Genomic DNA, 12,029 nt, shown 5'->3' on the forward strand with positions numbered 1-12,029 from the left:
TTTCTCTCTACGTGTGGTAGGGATGATCGGACTAAACTCTTCCAGCTTGTTATAGCTTTTTGTCGTTCGACCTCTCTTTGGGTAGTTCTTCTTCCCTGGGGACGTTTCCACACGAGGCGGTTGGGGCTTCGATGAAGGTTTTGCCTTGTTCTTCTCGTTGGACGCCTTTTTAGAAGTTTTCTTTCTGGACCTGCGGGCTCTGGACTTCTTCGGTTTCTTGGTCCGAGCGTCGTGTTCGTCACGTGGGTACGGCAAGGTAGCGTCGCTGTCCTCATTCTCTTCTCCCACTCTACTGTCCTTTGTAGTTTTCGTTGTAAGTACGTCATACTCAATGCCGTCATCCTTCAGCCATGCTTTGCGCCCCACGCTTTTCTCTGCTGACAGAGGCATATCCAGCAGGCCTTTGTCAGCCAGAGACATGAACACGCTTTCTCTAGCAGGGGAAGAAGAATTCAAACTCTGTCCAACCGAAGAAGGCAGCCCGCTCTCCCTCAGCGGTGAAGTCCGCACGCTTCCTTCAACCGGCGAAGCTGAACGACTGAACCTGGCTGGCGAAGCCTTCTCGGAGTCCGTTCCCAACCTCTCCGTCTCTCTGAGCAGGTCGAGGCTCTGCAAGAACGCCTCGTGGGGGATGGGGACGTCTCTCTCGTTGACAATCTGAAAGACCTCGTCCACGTCCTCGCCCTCGTCCTGCGTGATCTCTATCTCGCCCACAATCTCGTCCTGGAAGTCTGCCAGCAGCAGCCCTCCTGAGATCTGGTCTTCACAGGTAAGGGTGGTGATGGATGTGGTTGTGATAACGTCTTGGGATACGCTGCTTCCTTCTGTTAGCTCTTCCGAGGTCGATACCTGGCGGAAGAAAGAAGATTGCGTAAAAGGTTTCGGCATGTGAAAAGTGAAATAAGTTGAAGCTTGAGTTGAAGCTTGAGTTCGGATCCTCAATGTTAAATATTGTATCTGGGACAGGCTGAACTTCTTTAACCCAGTGTGGGACTTTCAGTGGGGCGACCACCCCCAACCCAGCGCGTCCCCGGGTGGCGGATAGGGGAACGGACTTCAGATATGAAGACCAGCCGCTTGCGGCCGCGGACCAAACTGGCGGTGTTTCCTACTAGGATGGAGGGGGTAGCAGGCGGCACTGCTACTCTCTTCGAAATGCTCCATCGCCCTTCGACGGGACTCATCTAATGCGATTATGGGCGCATTAAAACCCTAGCTCCGGGTGGGATCCCGGCAAATCCTCCCCCCTGTGCTCTCAGGGTAGGACGTACGGGCCATGAGCTAAGGGTGAGGCAGCCCCGACAGAAACCTCGAGTGCTGAAGACGGAGGTACTGGGCTGCACGGCGCACTCTAATAAACCATGGTACCACGCATCAACGCCAACCATGAAGACGGCGAACGCAAGAAGAAGAAGAAGAAATATTGTATAAATGCCACTAAACAAAAATGGAATCAAGTTGTGTTTAAACCACAAGTTAAAGCGTGTAATGTTGATGAAAGTGATGCATTGTCACGTGACTTAACAGTATAAAAGCGTGTGAGATTGAGAGAAAGAAAGGAAGAGCACAAAAACGCTGACAGAGAAACAGACGGACACACAGACATACAGGCAGACACAAAGGCAGACACACAGGCAGACACACATAAGCGTGCTGGTTGATTGTTCATAAGCATTTTCTCAAGGTGTATCTGATTTAATGATCTAAAACCGTACACGATCATGACAACCAGATTCTTTATTTAAACACGGAGTCAGATGGAACGGCCTGGAAATTCTTATTCTCCGTGTAGTACTCCCAACACGATTGATTCATTGGATGATTGATTGATTGATTGATTGATTGATTCATTCATTACTGTTTAGGGGCCTAGCAACAACAAATGACCATATAAAGGGCCGCAACATACTCTAGTGTGTGTTTGTTTATTTGCTGGGTTGTTGTGGATTTTTGGTTTTTTTTAAACAAGAAAGATAACAGATACCATCATTTCGCGAACTACCTTGACATAAAATGTTCTACATCGCAGCCATTTTAATCTAGTTCACGATACTTACGACAATGCTACTTCGAGGAGAGCCCCGTGATGAAACCTTCAGAGCTGTACAGTCATTGTTTGCAACAATTGTCTTAAACGCCCACACGCACGTTTGCGTGATGACGCAAATTTTGCTACGCGCATTTGAATAGGCATAACTGTGTGGTCAGGTCGTAGAAGATCTACTTTTGTGTGGGCTGTCTCAAGTGTGTCGTGCTTTCATCACACACAAACTCTTGTTTTAATTTCTGTTGGTAAATTCCAGTGTAGCGTTAAGCTAAACAGTGATGATCTTTCAAAGAGACCTCATTTGAACTCGGAGAAAGGACTGTGTTCTTAGTTATTTGCGATTCGAAACCTCAAGTCGAGCTTCGACGGATTGACTGTGCAGAGTGACTCCCCTTGAATTGGCTAACCCCCAAGGTCGACGGTTAGCACATTTTCAAAATAAATGTGGCATGTTTCTCGTGTGGTATCTTCACTCATCGGGGAGTCTGGTACTAAATATGAACGGTAAGAATGCTCTGAACCCTACACGTATTATATCCCCATCGTTTTTTCGTTCACATTTGCCCAACATGTTAGTTTGCTAAGCGAGGTTTATGTCGTCTGCTAGGCTAGGGCAATCGAACCACTGCAGCATTCCAAAAACAAAAATTGCTCGTCACGTTGCACTGAGTCTGCACGCATGAGGCAGGATGGTAATAAGTCTTATAATATGGTACGGACGTTCTAAACCCTACACGTTTTCGATTCCGATTGTTCTTGCCTTGAAATAATAATTCGGAAACCATTCATTTACTGAACTGATGCAGTCGTATTTCAGTGTAATCTAGTCTGCTACGTATATATTCCAAATGCTGATCTAGCTGGTAGTGGTACGTTATCGGAATAACACTTGTGTTTTCTGTTAGCTGCTGGGAATTATGTACTAACTCATCATTTGGTAATGTGGATAATAAGCTACGGCATAATTATGAGAAGATTCTTCGCAAGTCGAAACTGAAAAATTAGACACAGCGGGTTCTATTTTTAGATCAGTGGCAACTGTGGCACAGGCACATGCAATCTGTCAGAAAAACCCACTTCTGCTTTAATTGAGAAGCAGGAAATTTATGGTATTTTGGTATTGTGGAGAATATAAGCTACATGTCATTAATTAATTCTGAGGATGAGAGTACAGTCTCGCTTAGGCAAAGGGCGGAAGAATACGCTCTGTGGAAAAGTTAGCGCACTCCAAGAGTGCGCTAACAGTTTTAGCGCATCGCCATTAGCCAATCAACTGGTTCACATCAGTCATGTGACACCAGTACTTACTGACAATTGCTTTTATAGTTATTGTTTGCAACAAATGTCTTGAACACCCACACACACGTGTGCGTGAAAACATGCACGTATGTATCGATTGAACATTTGATTTTCCTTCTTTCTTTCTTTTTTGAGCCATGTGATATGTCAGAGGCCGACTCAAAACTCATATCATGTAGGCGGCTGGCCAAACGTGCATGTTGTGCGAGTTCCATCGTACAAAAGAGTGCATGTTTTTTTGCGTTCAATCGTTAAAAATAGCACGAACTCTGATTAAATGGATCGATTTACGTAAATGTTCTTTGTATTCTTGACAAAAATAAGACATTTTTTTTACAGATCGAGACAGTCATTGTCCTCTGAGAACGCGCTAACGTATTATGTTTTAAAAGTCCACACACACACACGTGTGCGTGAAAACATGCGCGTATTGTGTGAAAGGTACAGCATCTGTGTTCAGCGTACGTGCCTTTCTCGTGTGAATGTGTAGACCCGGGTGTCTGAAACCAACCGATGGAATATATATATTTGTCGCAGGTTATCTGTTGATCGGGTTGGGGGCTGGTGAGAGAATAGGAGGACGTGTCTAGGGCAAAGCTGAGAGAATAGGAGGACGTGTCTAGGGCAAAGCTGAGAGAATAGGAGGACGTGTCTAGGGCAAAGCTGAGAGAATAGGAGGACGTGTCCAGGGCAAAGCTGAGAGAATAGGAGGACGTGTCTGGGGCAAAGATGAGAGAATAGGAGGACGTGTCTAGGGCAAAGATGAGAGAATAGGAGGACGTGTCTGGGGCAAAGCTGAGAGAATAGGAGGACGTGTCTAGGGCAAAGCTGAGAGAATATGAGGACGTGTCTAGGGCAAAGCTGAGAGAATAGGAGGACGTGTCTAGGGCAAAGCTGAGAGAATAGGAGGACGTGTCTAGGGCAAAGCTGAGAGAATAGGAGGACGTGTCTGGGGCAAAGCTGAGAGAATAGGAGGACGTGTCTAGGGCAAAGCTGAGAGAATAGGAGGACGTGTCTGGGGCAAAGCTGAGAGAATAGGAGGACGTGTCTGGGGCAAAGCTGAGAGAATAGGAGGACGTGTCTAGGGCAAAGCTGAGAGAATAGGAGGACGTGCCTAGGGAAAAGCTGAGAGAATAGGAGGACGTGTCTAGGGAAAAGCTGGGAGAATAGGAGGACGTGTCTGGGGCAAAGCTGAGAGAATAGGAGGACGTGTCTGGGGCAAAGCTGAGAGAATAGGAGGACGTGTCTGGGGCAAAGCTGAGAGAATAGGAGGACGTGTCTGGGGCAAAGCTGAGAGAATAGGAGGACGTGTCTGGGGCAAAGCTGAGAGAATAGGATGACGTGTCAGGGGCAAAGCTGAGAGAATAGGAGGACGTGTCTGGGGCAAAGCTGAGAGAATAGGAGGACGTGTCTGGGGCAAAGCTGAGAGAATAGGAGGACGTGTCTGGGGCAAAGCTGAGAGAATAGGAGGACGTGTCTAGGGCAAAGCTGAGAGAATAGGAGGGCGTGTCTAGGGCAAAGCTGAGAGAATAGGAGGACGTGTCTGGGGCAAAGCTGAGAGAATAGGAGGACGTGTCTAGGGCAAACCTGACAGAATAGGAGGACGTGTCCAGGGCAAAGCTGAGACAATAGGAGGACGTGTCTGGGGCAAAGCTGAGAGAATAGGAGGACGTGTCTGGGGCAAAGCTGAGAGAATAGGAGGACGTGTCTGGGGCAAAGCTGAGAGAATAGGAGGACGTGTCTAGGGCAAAGCTGGGAGAATAGGAGGACGTGTCTGGGGCAAAGCTGAGAGAATAAGAGGACGTGTCTGGGGCAAAGCTGAGAGAATAGGAGGCCGTGTCTGGGACAAAGCTGAGAGAATAGGAGGACGTGTCTGGGGCAAAGCTGAGAGAATAGGAGGGCGTGTCTAGGGCAAAGCTGAGAGAATAGGAGGACGTGTCTTGGGCAAAGCTGAGAGAATAGGAGGACGTGTCTAGGGCAAAGCTGAGAGAATAGGAGGACGTGTCTAGGGCAAAGCTGAGAGAATAGGAGGACGTGTCTAGGGCAAAGCTGAGAGAATAGGAGGACGTGTCTAGGGCAAAGCTGAGAGAATAGGAGGACGTGTCTAGGGCAAAGCTGAGAGAATAGGAGGACGTGTCTAGGGCAAAGCTGAGAGAATAGGAGGACGTGTCTGGGGCAAAGCTGAGAGAATAGGAGGACGTGTCTGGGGCAAAGCTGAGAGAATAGGAGGACGTGTCTAGGGCAAAGCTGAGAGAATAGGAGGACGTGTCTGGGGCAAAGCTGAGAGAATAGGAGGACGTGTCTGGGGCAAAGCTGAGAGAATAGGAGGACGTGTCTAGGGCAAAGCTGAGAGAATAGGAGGACGTGTCTAGGGCAAAGCTGAGAGAATAGGAGGACGTTTCTAGGGCAAAGCTGAGAGAATAGGAGGACGTGTCTAGGGAAAAGCTGAGAGAATAGGAGGACGTGTCTAGGGCAAAGCTGAGAGAATAGGAGGACGTGTCTAGAGCAAAGCTGAGAGAATAGGAGCACGTGTCTGGGGCAAAGCTGAGAGAATAGGAGAACGTGTCTGGGGCAAAGCTGAGAGAATAGGAAGACGTGTCTAGGGCAAAGCTGAGAGAATAGGAGGACGTGTCTAGGGCAAAGCTGAGAGAATAGGAGCACGTGTCTAGGGCAAAGCTGAGAGAATAGGAGGACGTGTCTAGGGCAAAGCTGAGAGAATAGGAGGACGTGTCTGGGGCAAAGCTGAGAGAATAGGAGGACGTGTCTGGGGCAAAGCTAAGAGAATAGGAGGACGTGTCTAGGGCAAAGCTGAGAGAATAGGAGGACGTGTCTAGGGCAAAGCTGAGAGAATAGGAGGACGTGTCTAGGGCAAAGCTGAGAGAATAGGAGGACGTGTCTAGGGCAATGCTGAGAGAATAGGAGGACGTGTCTAGGGCAAAGCTGAGAGAATAGGAGGACGTGTCTAGGACAAAGCTGAGAGAATAGGAGGACGTGTCTGGGGCAAAGCTGAGAGAATAGGAGGACGTGTCTAGGGCAAAGCTGAGAGAATAGGAGGACGTGTCTGGGGCAAAGCTGAGAGAATAGGAGGACGTGTCTGGGGCAAAGCTGAGAGAATAGGAGGACGTGTCTGGGGCAAAGCTGGGAGAATAGGAGGACGTGTCTAGGGCAAAGCTGAGAGAATAGTAGGACGTGTCTGGGGCAAAGCTGAGAGAATAGGAGGACGTGTCTGGGGCAAAGCTGAGAGAATAGGAAGACGTGTCAAGGGCAAAGCTGAGAGAATAGGAGGACGTGTCTAGGGCAAAGCTGAGAGAATAGGAGGACGTGTCTAGGGCAAAGCTGAGAGAATAGGAGGACGTGTCTAGGGCAAAGCTGAGAGAATAGGAGGACGTGTCTAGGGCAAAGCTGAGAGAATAGGAGGACGTGTCTGGGGCAAAGCTGAGAGAATAGGAGGACGTGTCTGGGGCAAAGCTGAGAGAATAGGAGCACGTGTCTAGGGCAAAGCTGAGAGAATAGGAGGACGTGTCTGGGGCAAAGCTGAGAGAATAGGAGGACGTGTCTGGGGCAAAGCTGAGAGAATAGGAGGACGTGTCTAGGGCAAAGCTGAGAGAATAGGAGGACGTGTCTAGGGCAAAGCTGAGAGAATAGGAGGACGTGTCTAGGGCAAAGCTGAGAGAATAGGAGGACGTTTCTAGGGCAAAGCTGAGAGAATAGGAGGACGTGTCTAGGGCAAAGCTGAGAGAATAGGAGGACGTGTCTAGGGCAAAGCTGAGAGAATAGTAGGACGTGTCTGGGGCAAAGCTGAGAGAATAGGTGGACGTGTCTGGGGCAAAGCTGAGAGAATAGGAAGACGTGTCAAGGGCAAAGCTGAGAGAATAGGAGGACGTGTCTAGGGCAAAGCTGAGAGAATAGGAGGACGTGTCTAGGGCAAAGCTGAGAGAATAGGAGGACGTGTCTAGGGCAAAGCTGAGAGAATAGGAGGACGTGCCTAGGGCAAAGCTGAGAGAATAGGAGGACGTGTCTATGGCAAAGCTGAGAGAATAGGAGGGCGTGTCTAGGGCAAAGCTGAGAGAATAGGAGGACGTGTCTAGGGCAAAGCTGAGAGAATAGGAGGACGTGTCTAGGGCAAAGCTGAGAGAATAGGAGGACGTGTCTAGGGCAAAGCTAGGTGAACGACCGAGGCGACTGATATATTTCATTCATATAACAGGTTATTCGGTGTTCGAGGGATATTTCTCACGTTTTTCATAAAAACAAGCACATGCACGAAAAACAAAAAAACTAAAAGGGAACCGCCGTCCTGTATGGCAGCTCGCTTTCCCCAGTGAGAAAGAAGCCCGAATTTTCATGAGGGTAACCTCACAGGAATATATGAAATCTTATCCTTATCCTTTATCCGATGAATTATTAAAACACCGGAAATGACGTTGTCAACTGGTTAGTTCCACTTTTGATTGCAAGTCATGGACGTGCAACGTTTTGTTGTTGTTGTCATTTCAGATAATTTGACAAAAGAACTGCCAAAACCTTTAGCGGTTTGTCGCTGTTTTGTTGTTGTTGTAATTTCAGATTTGACAAAAGAACTGCCAAAAACTTTAGCGGTGTGTCGCTACACACTCAGTCTGACGGGTTTCCCTACACAGATCAAGAAGGGAAAGCGAGATTAAGATTGGAAGCATAATAACTGTCTCGCTTCTTTGAAACTCTGTATAGAGTTGTCTCGCTTCTTTGAAACTCTTAGTAGTATAGTTTTTGACCTTTCATATCACAAAAGTAGCCACTCCTCTTATCACGCGGTTGCAAACATGTTATGTCTGATAATTATATACCATCTGATGGATGTTTTCTTCTTTTTTACATTTAGTCAAGTTTTGACTAAATGTTTTAACGTAGAGGGGGAATCGAGACGAGGGTCGTTGTGTATGTGTGTGTGTGTGTGTGTGTGTGTGTCTGTGCGTGTGTGTGTGTAGAGCGATTCAGACCAAACTACTGGACCGATCTTTATGACATTTTACATGAGAGTTCCTGGGAATGATATCCCCGGATGTTTTTTTTCTTTTTTTCGATAAATACCTTTGATGACGTCATATCCGGCTTTTTGTAAAAGTTGAGGCAGCACTGTCACACCCTCATTTTTCAATCAAATTGATTGAAATTTTGGCCAAGCAATCTTCGACGAAGGCCGGACTTCGGTATTGCATTTCAGCTTGCTGGCTTAAAAATTAATTAATGACTTTGGTCATTAAAAAACCGGAAAATTGTAAAAAAAAATAAAAATTATAAAACGATTCAAATTTACGTTCATCTTATTCTTCATCATTTTCTGATTCCAAAAACATATAAATATGTTATATTAGGATTAAAAACAAGCTCTGAAAATTTACAAATATAAAAATTATGATCAAAATTAAATTTTCGAAATCAATTTAAAAACACTTTCATCTTATTCTTTGTCGGTTCCTGATTCCAAAAACATATAGATATGATATATGTTTGGATTAAAAACACGCTCAGAAAGTTAAAACGAAGAGAGGTACAGAAAAGCGTGCTATCCTTCTCAGCGCAACTACTACCCCGCTCTTCTTGTCAATTTCACTGCCTTTGCCATGAGCAGTGGACAGACGATGCTACGAGTGTACGGTCTTGCGGAAAAAATGCAATGCGTTCAGTTTCATTCTGTGAGTTCGACTGAGCTTGACTAAATGTTGTATTTTCGCCTTACGCGACTTGTTTTCTTTTAAGATTGCTGTTATCTTATCATTCGCTTTTGTTTCAATTTTACCACGTGTCAGGTTCGTCTCTGTCGAATCACTTGAGGATGTATCGCACTTTCCTTGTACTCTGCGTTAGATTACGTGAAGTGGATTTTTTTAGTCTTTAAAATTATCATCGTATTTAAACAGATACAGTTTAAGAGACCCAATTGTGAAAACGCCTTCGAGGGGGTCCTGATTTGGCCTATTATGGTCCGCTGGACCCGAAAAGCAACAGCTAGCTAACTAACTAACTTCTGGCGAGTTTCAACTGAAGAAGTTAAAGGGACATTTGCTTAATGAACTGTAAATAAGAGGCAACTGCAATGATTTACTACAAAATGCGCCGTGACTAAATATACAGGGTGTCTCAAAAAAAGTACCCGATTTTCTGTCATTATTACAGACAAGTCAGTAACTTTATTGAAATCATGTTTGCGTGATATTGTAGTCAGTTCATAGAAGCTTTGTCCCCAGATCACAGCTTTCAGTTGAGATCGTCTGTTTCTTCACACCACGTGATCAATGTAGCCACCCCGTTTTCCAATGACAGACTGCATCCTCATTGCCATATTTGCCATTACATTGGGGAATGTTTCCTGTGGGATGTTCTGGATTTCTCTGAGAATGTTTGCCTTCAGTTGTAGGTTTCTTGGTCTGGGGTACATATTGACGTATTAGCTTACATATTAGTTTTTCTATTCCTCGGTACTGATGTTTCAATGTATTTTTTAGTACTTTATTTTGAAACACCCTACATATGTTTATTAATTAAACGCATATTAAAGGCACATTAAGCCTCCCGTAACCCATCACAGATACTGTCAGGCTTTTACACACAGTGCAAACACCCTTTCATTTAAACACTCACCGCTTGAGAACATCCTAGGTGCCCTCCGTAAAGAGCGAGCAATTTTCAAAGAATTTATGTTTGCGTTGTTTATCTTATCCCTGAGCCATCGTGAACCCGTGTGATCCAGTTTCCTTTTTTTTCACAATGTAGTCGTCAGTTTGTGATTTCAATGCGACTCGCTGTAAGCTTATCTGCAATAGCACGTTATTATGTACCTCTGAATCTAAACGCAACAAACGGCTGCGATTCACACGAACTCTAGCGATGGCTTTTGACTGTTCAGATGAACTGGCGATAGGCATAACCGTCGTCTGCTACGAGACCACGACCTTGCGTGACCCTGCTTCCGGGCTTTTCTTTTTTTTAACTTTCAAAACATCGAATTGTACTGATCTTGTCTTGATGAAAAAATAATTCTTTTGATTTAAGAATGTTTGTGTAACAAGCTGTCAATTTGTTATTTAGATTTTAAAAGTTAGGTCTAGCGCCAAAACGCACCGTCCGATTGTCTGATCAGACAATCCGCAAAATTAATTCTTTGAAAATTGCTCGCTCTTTACGTAGGGCACCTAGGATGTTCTCAAGCGGTGAGTGTTTAAACGAAAGGGTGTTTGTACTGTGTGTAAAAGCCTGACAGTATCTGTGGTGGTTTACGGGAGGCGAATTGTGCCTTTAAGAAGGTCTTCTTCGTAAGAGTCTCCGTTCAGTTCACCGCCATAGCTTATTAAGTGCGGGTGAATGTAGTAGACGGAATCTTTTGATTGTTCTGAATTCAAATATAGAATTGAGCAAAAGCGAGGTAGTTCCAGCGCTTCCAATACTAAACCTCCTCCTCCTCCTCCATCTCATCATCATCATCATCATCATCATCATCATCATCATCATCATCATCATCATCATCATCGTAATCATCACCGCTGTCATCATCATCATCATCATCATCATCATCATCATCATCATCATCATCATCATCATCAAAAGCGTCGTTGATCCTACCACAACCACCAATTCATCAATGGCATCGTCAATGCTACAACAACCTCCATGCTCTTTACCTGTTCTTCAACAACGTCGAAAGTTGAGCTGATGAATTCGCCGATCTGGAACTCTTCCGTCGTAGCAGCAGCAGGTTCCTGTTCCTCCTCTTTGGTGACCGCCAACACGGGTTGTTCCAGCACAAAACTCTCCTTCGTGACACCGGCCCCAGATTCTCCGGCCCCGACTGTCGTGGGAAAACCCTTCACCACAACTGTTTCTCCAGTGCCAGAGAAAACCTGAATCAGGCATGCTTCTCCAGCACTCAACGGAACCTTCGTGTCTATAACCTCTTCAGCTTGGGACGCGATCTTTACAGAGTCTGCCAACTCCGCGGTTGCTGTAAACGCTTCGCCCAAAACAGGAGAAGTTTTCGCCGAGCAGAGACACGGGTCGAGTTTGACCGAGACTGTTGCCAGCTCGATGTCTCGGTACTCCGCACCCACACCCTTCCCATCATCCCCTTCGTCCGAGACGCTCCGGAAGTAGGCCCTCTGGCGGGCGGGAGAAAGTTTGGAGGGGAGGGTCCTGCAAGCGGTGGCGTTGGTGTTGATCATGAGAATACCGGCATTGGACAGGTGGGCTTGGTTGGAGAGGGAGTCATTCGGTTTGGGGAGCTCCGCCACTTCTTCCACCTGTAGAAAATAAAACTTACATTATAAATGAAGTTTTATAAGATTAAATGTTATTATCACTAGTATACCACTGCTTACGTTGAGATGACATACGGTACATGTATGATACACTGACGTAACAGAAAAATGGTCTTCAGATGTGAGATACACATCATAATTTGATTAGACAGGTCTAGGAAGCAGCACGTGTAGGCAATACGTGTACGTGTATATATGACGTCACCCGTACACCGACTAGAAACTCGGTCCAGATTCACCTCACCTGAAACGGCAACGCGTAGCAGACGATCAAACCGCAGACATGCAGTCACTTCATGAAATAAATCACGTCCATGTTCATATATAATGCTTCCCGCTGATGTGTTTTGTGAGTATCCGCAACGTATACGTGCCTGGAACTGCTGTAGCTT

At 46.0% G+C, this 12,029-nt stretch overlaps 1 protein-coding gene and 1 long non-coding RNA gene across 3 annotated transcripts in view; both read right to left on the bottom strand.

The window, feature by feature from the left end:
- The window catches only part of LOC138976121 (uncharacterized), a 114,380-nt gene that overhangs the window by 87,729 nt on the left and 14,622 nt on the right, over positions 1-12,029 (bottom strand). The window lies entirely within an intron of this gene.
- LOC138976109 (platelet binding protein GspB-like) overlaps positions 1-12,029 on the bottom strand; it is a 165,602-nt gene that overhangs the window by 82,681 nt on the left and 70,892 nt on the right. For both annotated transcript variants that reach the window (XM_070348928.1, XM_070348929.1), the window contains 2 exons: positions 11,005-11,619; positions 1-849 (listed from right to left, as the gene is read on the bottom strand). The exon at positions 1-849 is cut by the window's left edge and continues 595 nt beyond it. In XM_070348928.1, coding sequence (XP_070205029.1) covers positions 1-849; positions 11,005-11,619 — 1,464 coding nt within the window. The remainder of the gene's footprint in view (positions 850-11,004; positions 11,620-12,029) is intronic.

The sequence above is a fragment of the Littorina saxatilis genome, linkage group LG9 (assembly GCF_037325665.1).
Source record: "Littorina saxatilis isolate snail1 linkage group LG9, US_GU_Lsax_2.0, whole genome shotgun sequence".
NCBI classification, from domain to species: Eukaryota; Metazoa; Mollusca; class Gastropoda; order Littorinimorpha; family Littorinidae; genus Littorina; species Littorina saxatilis.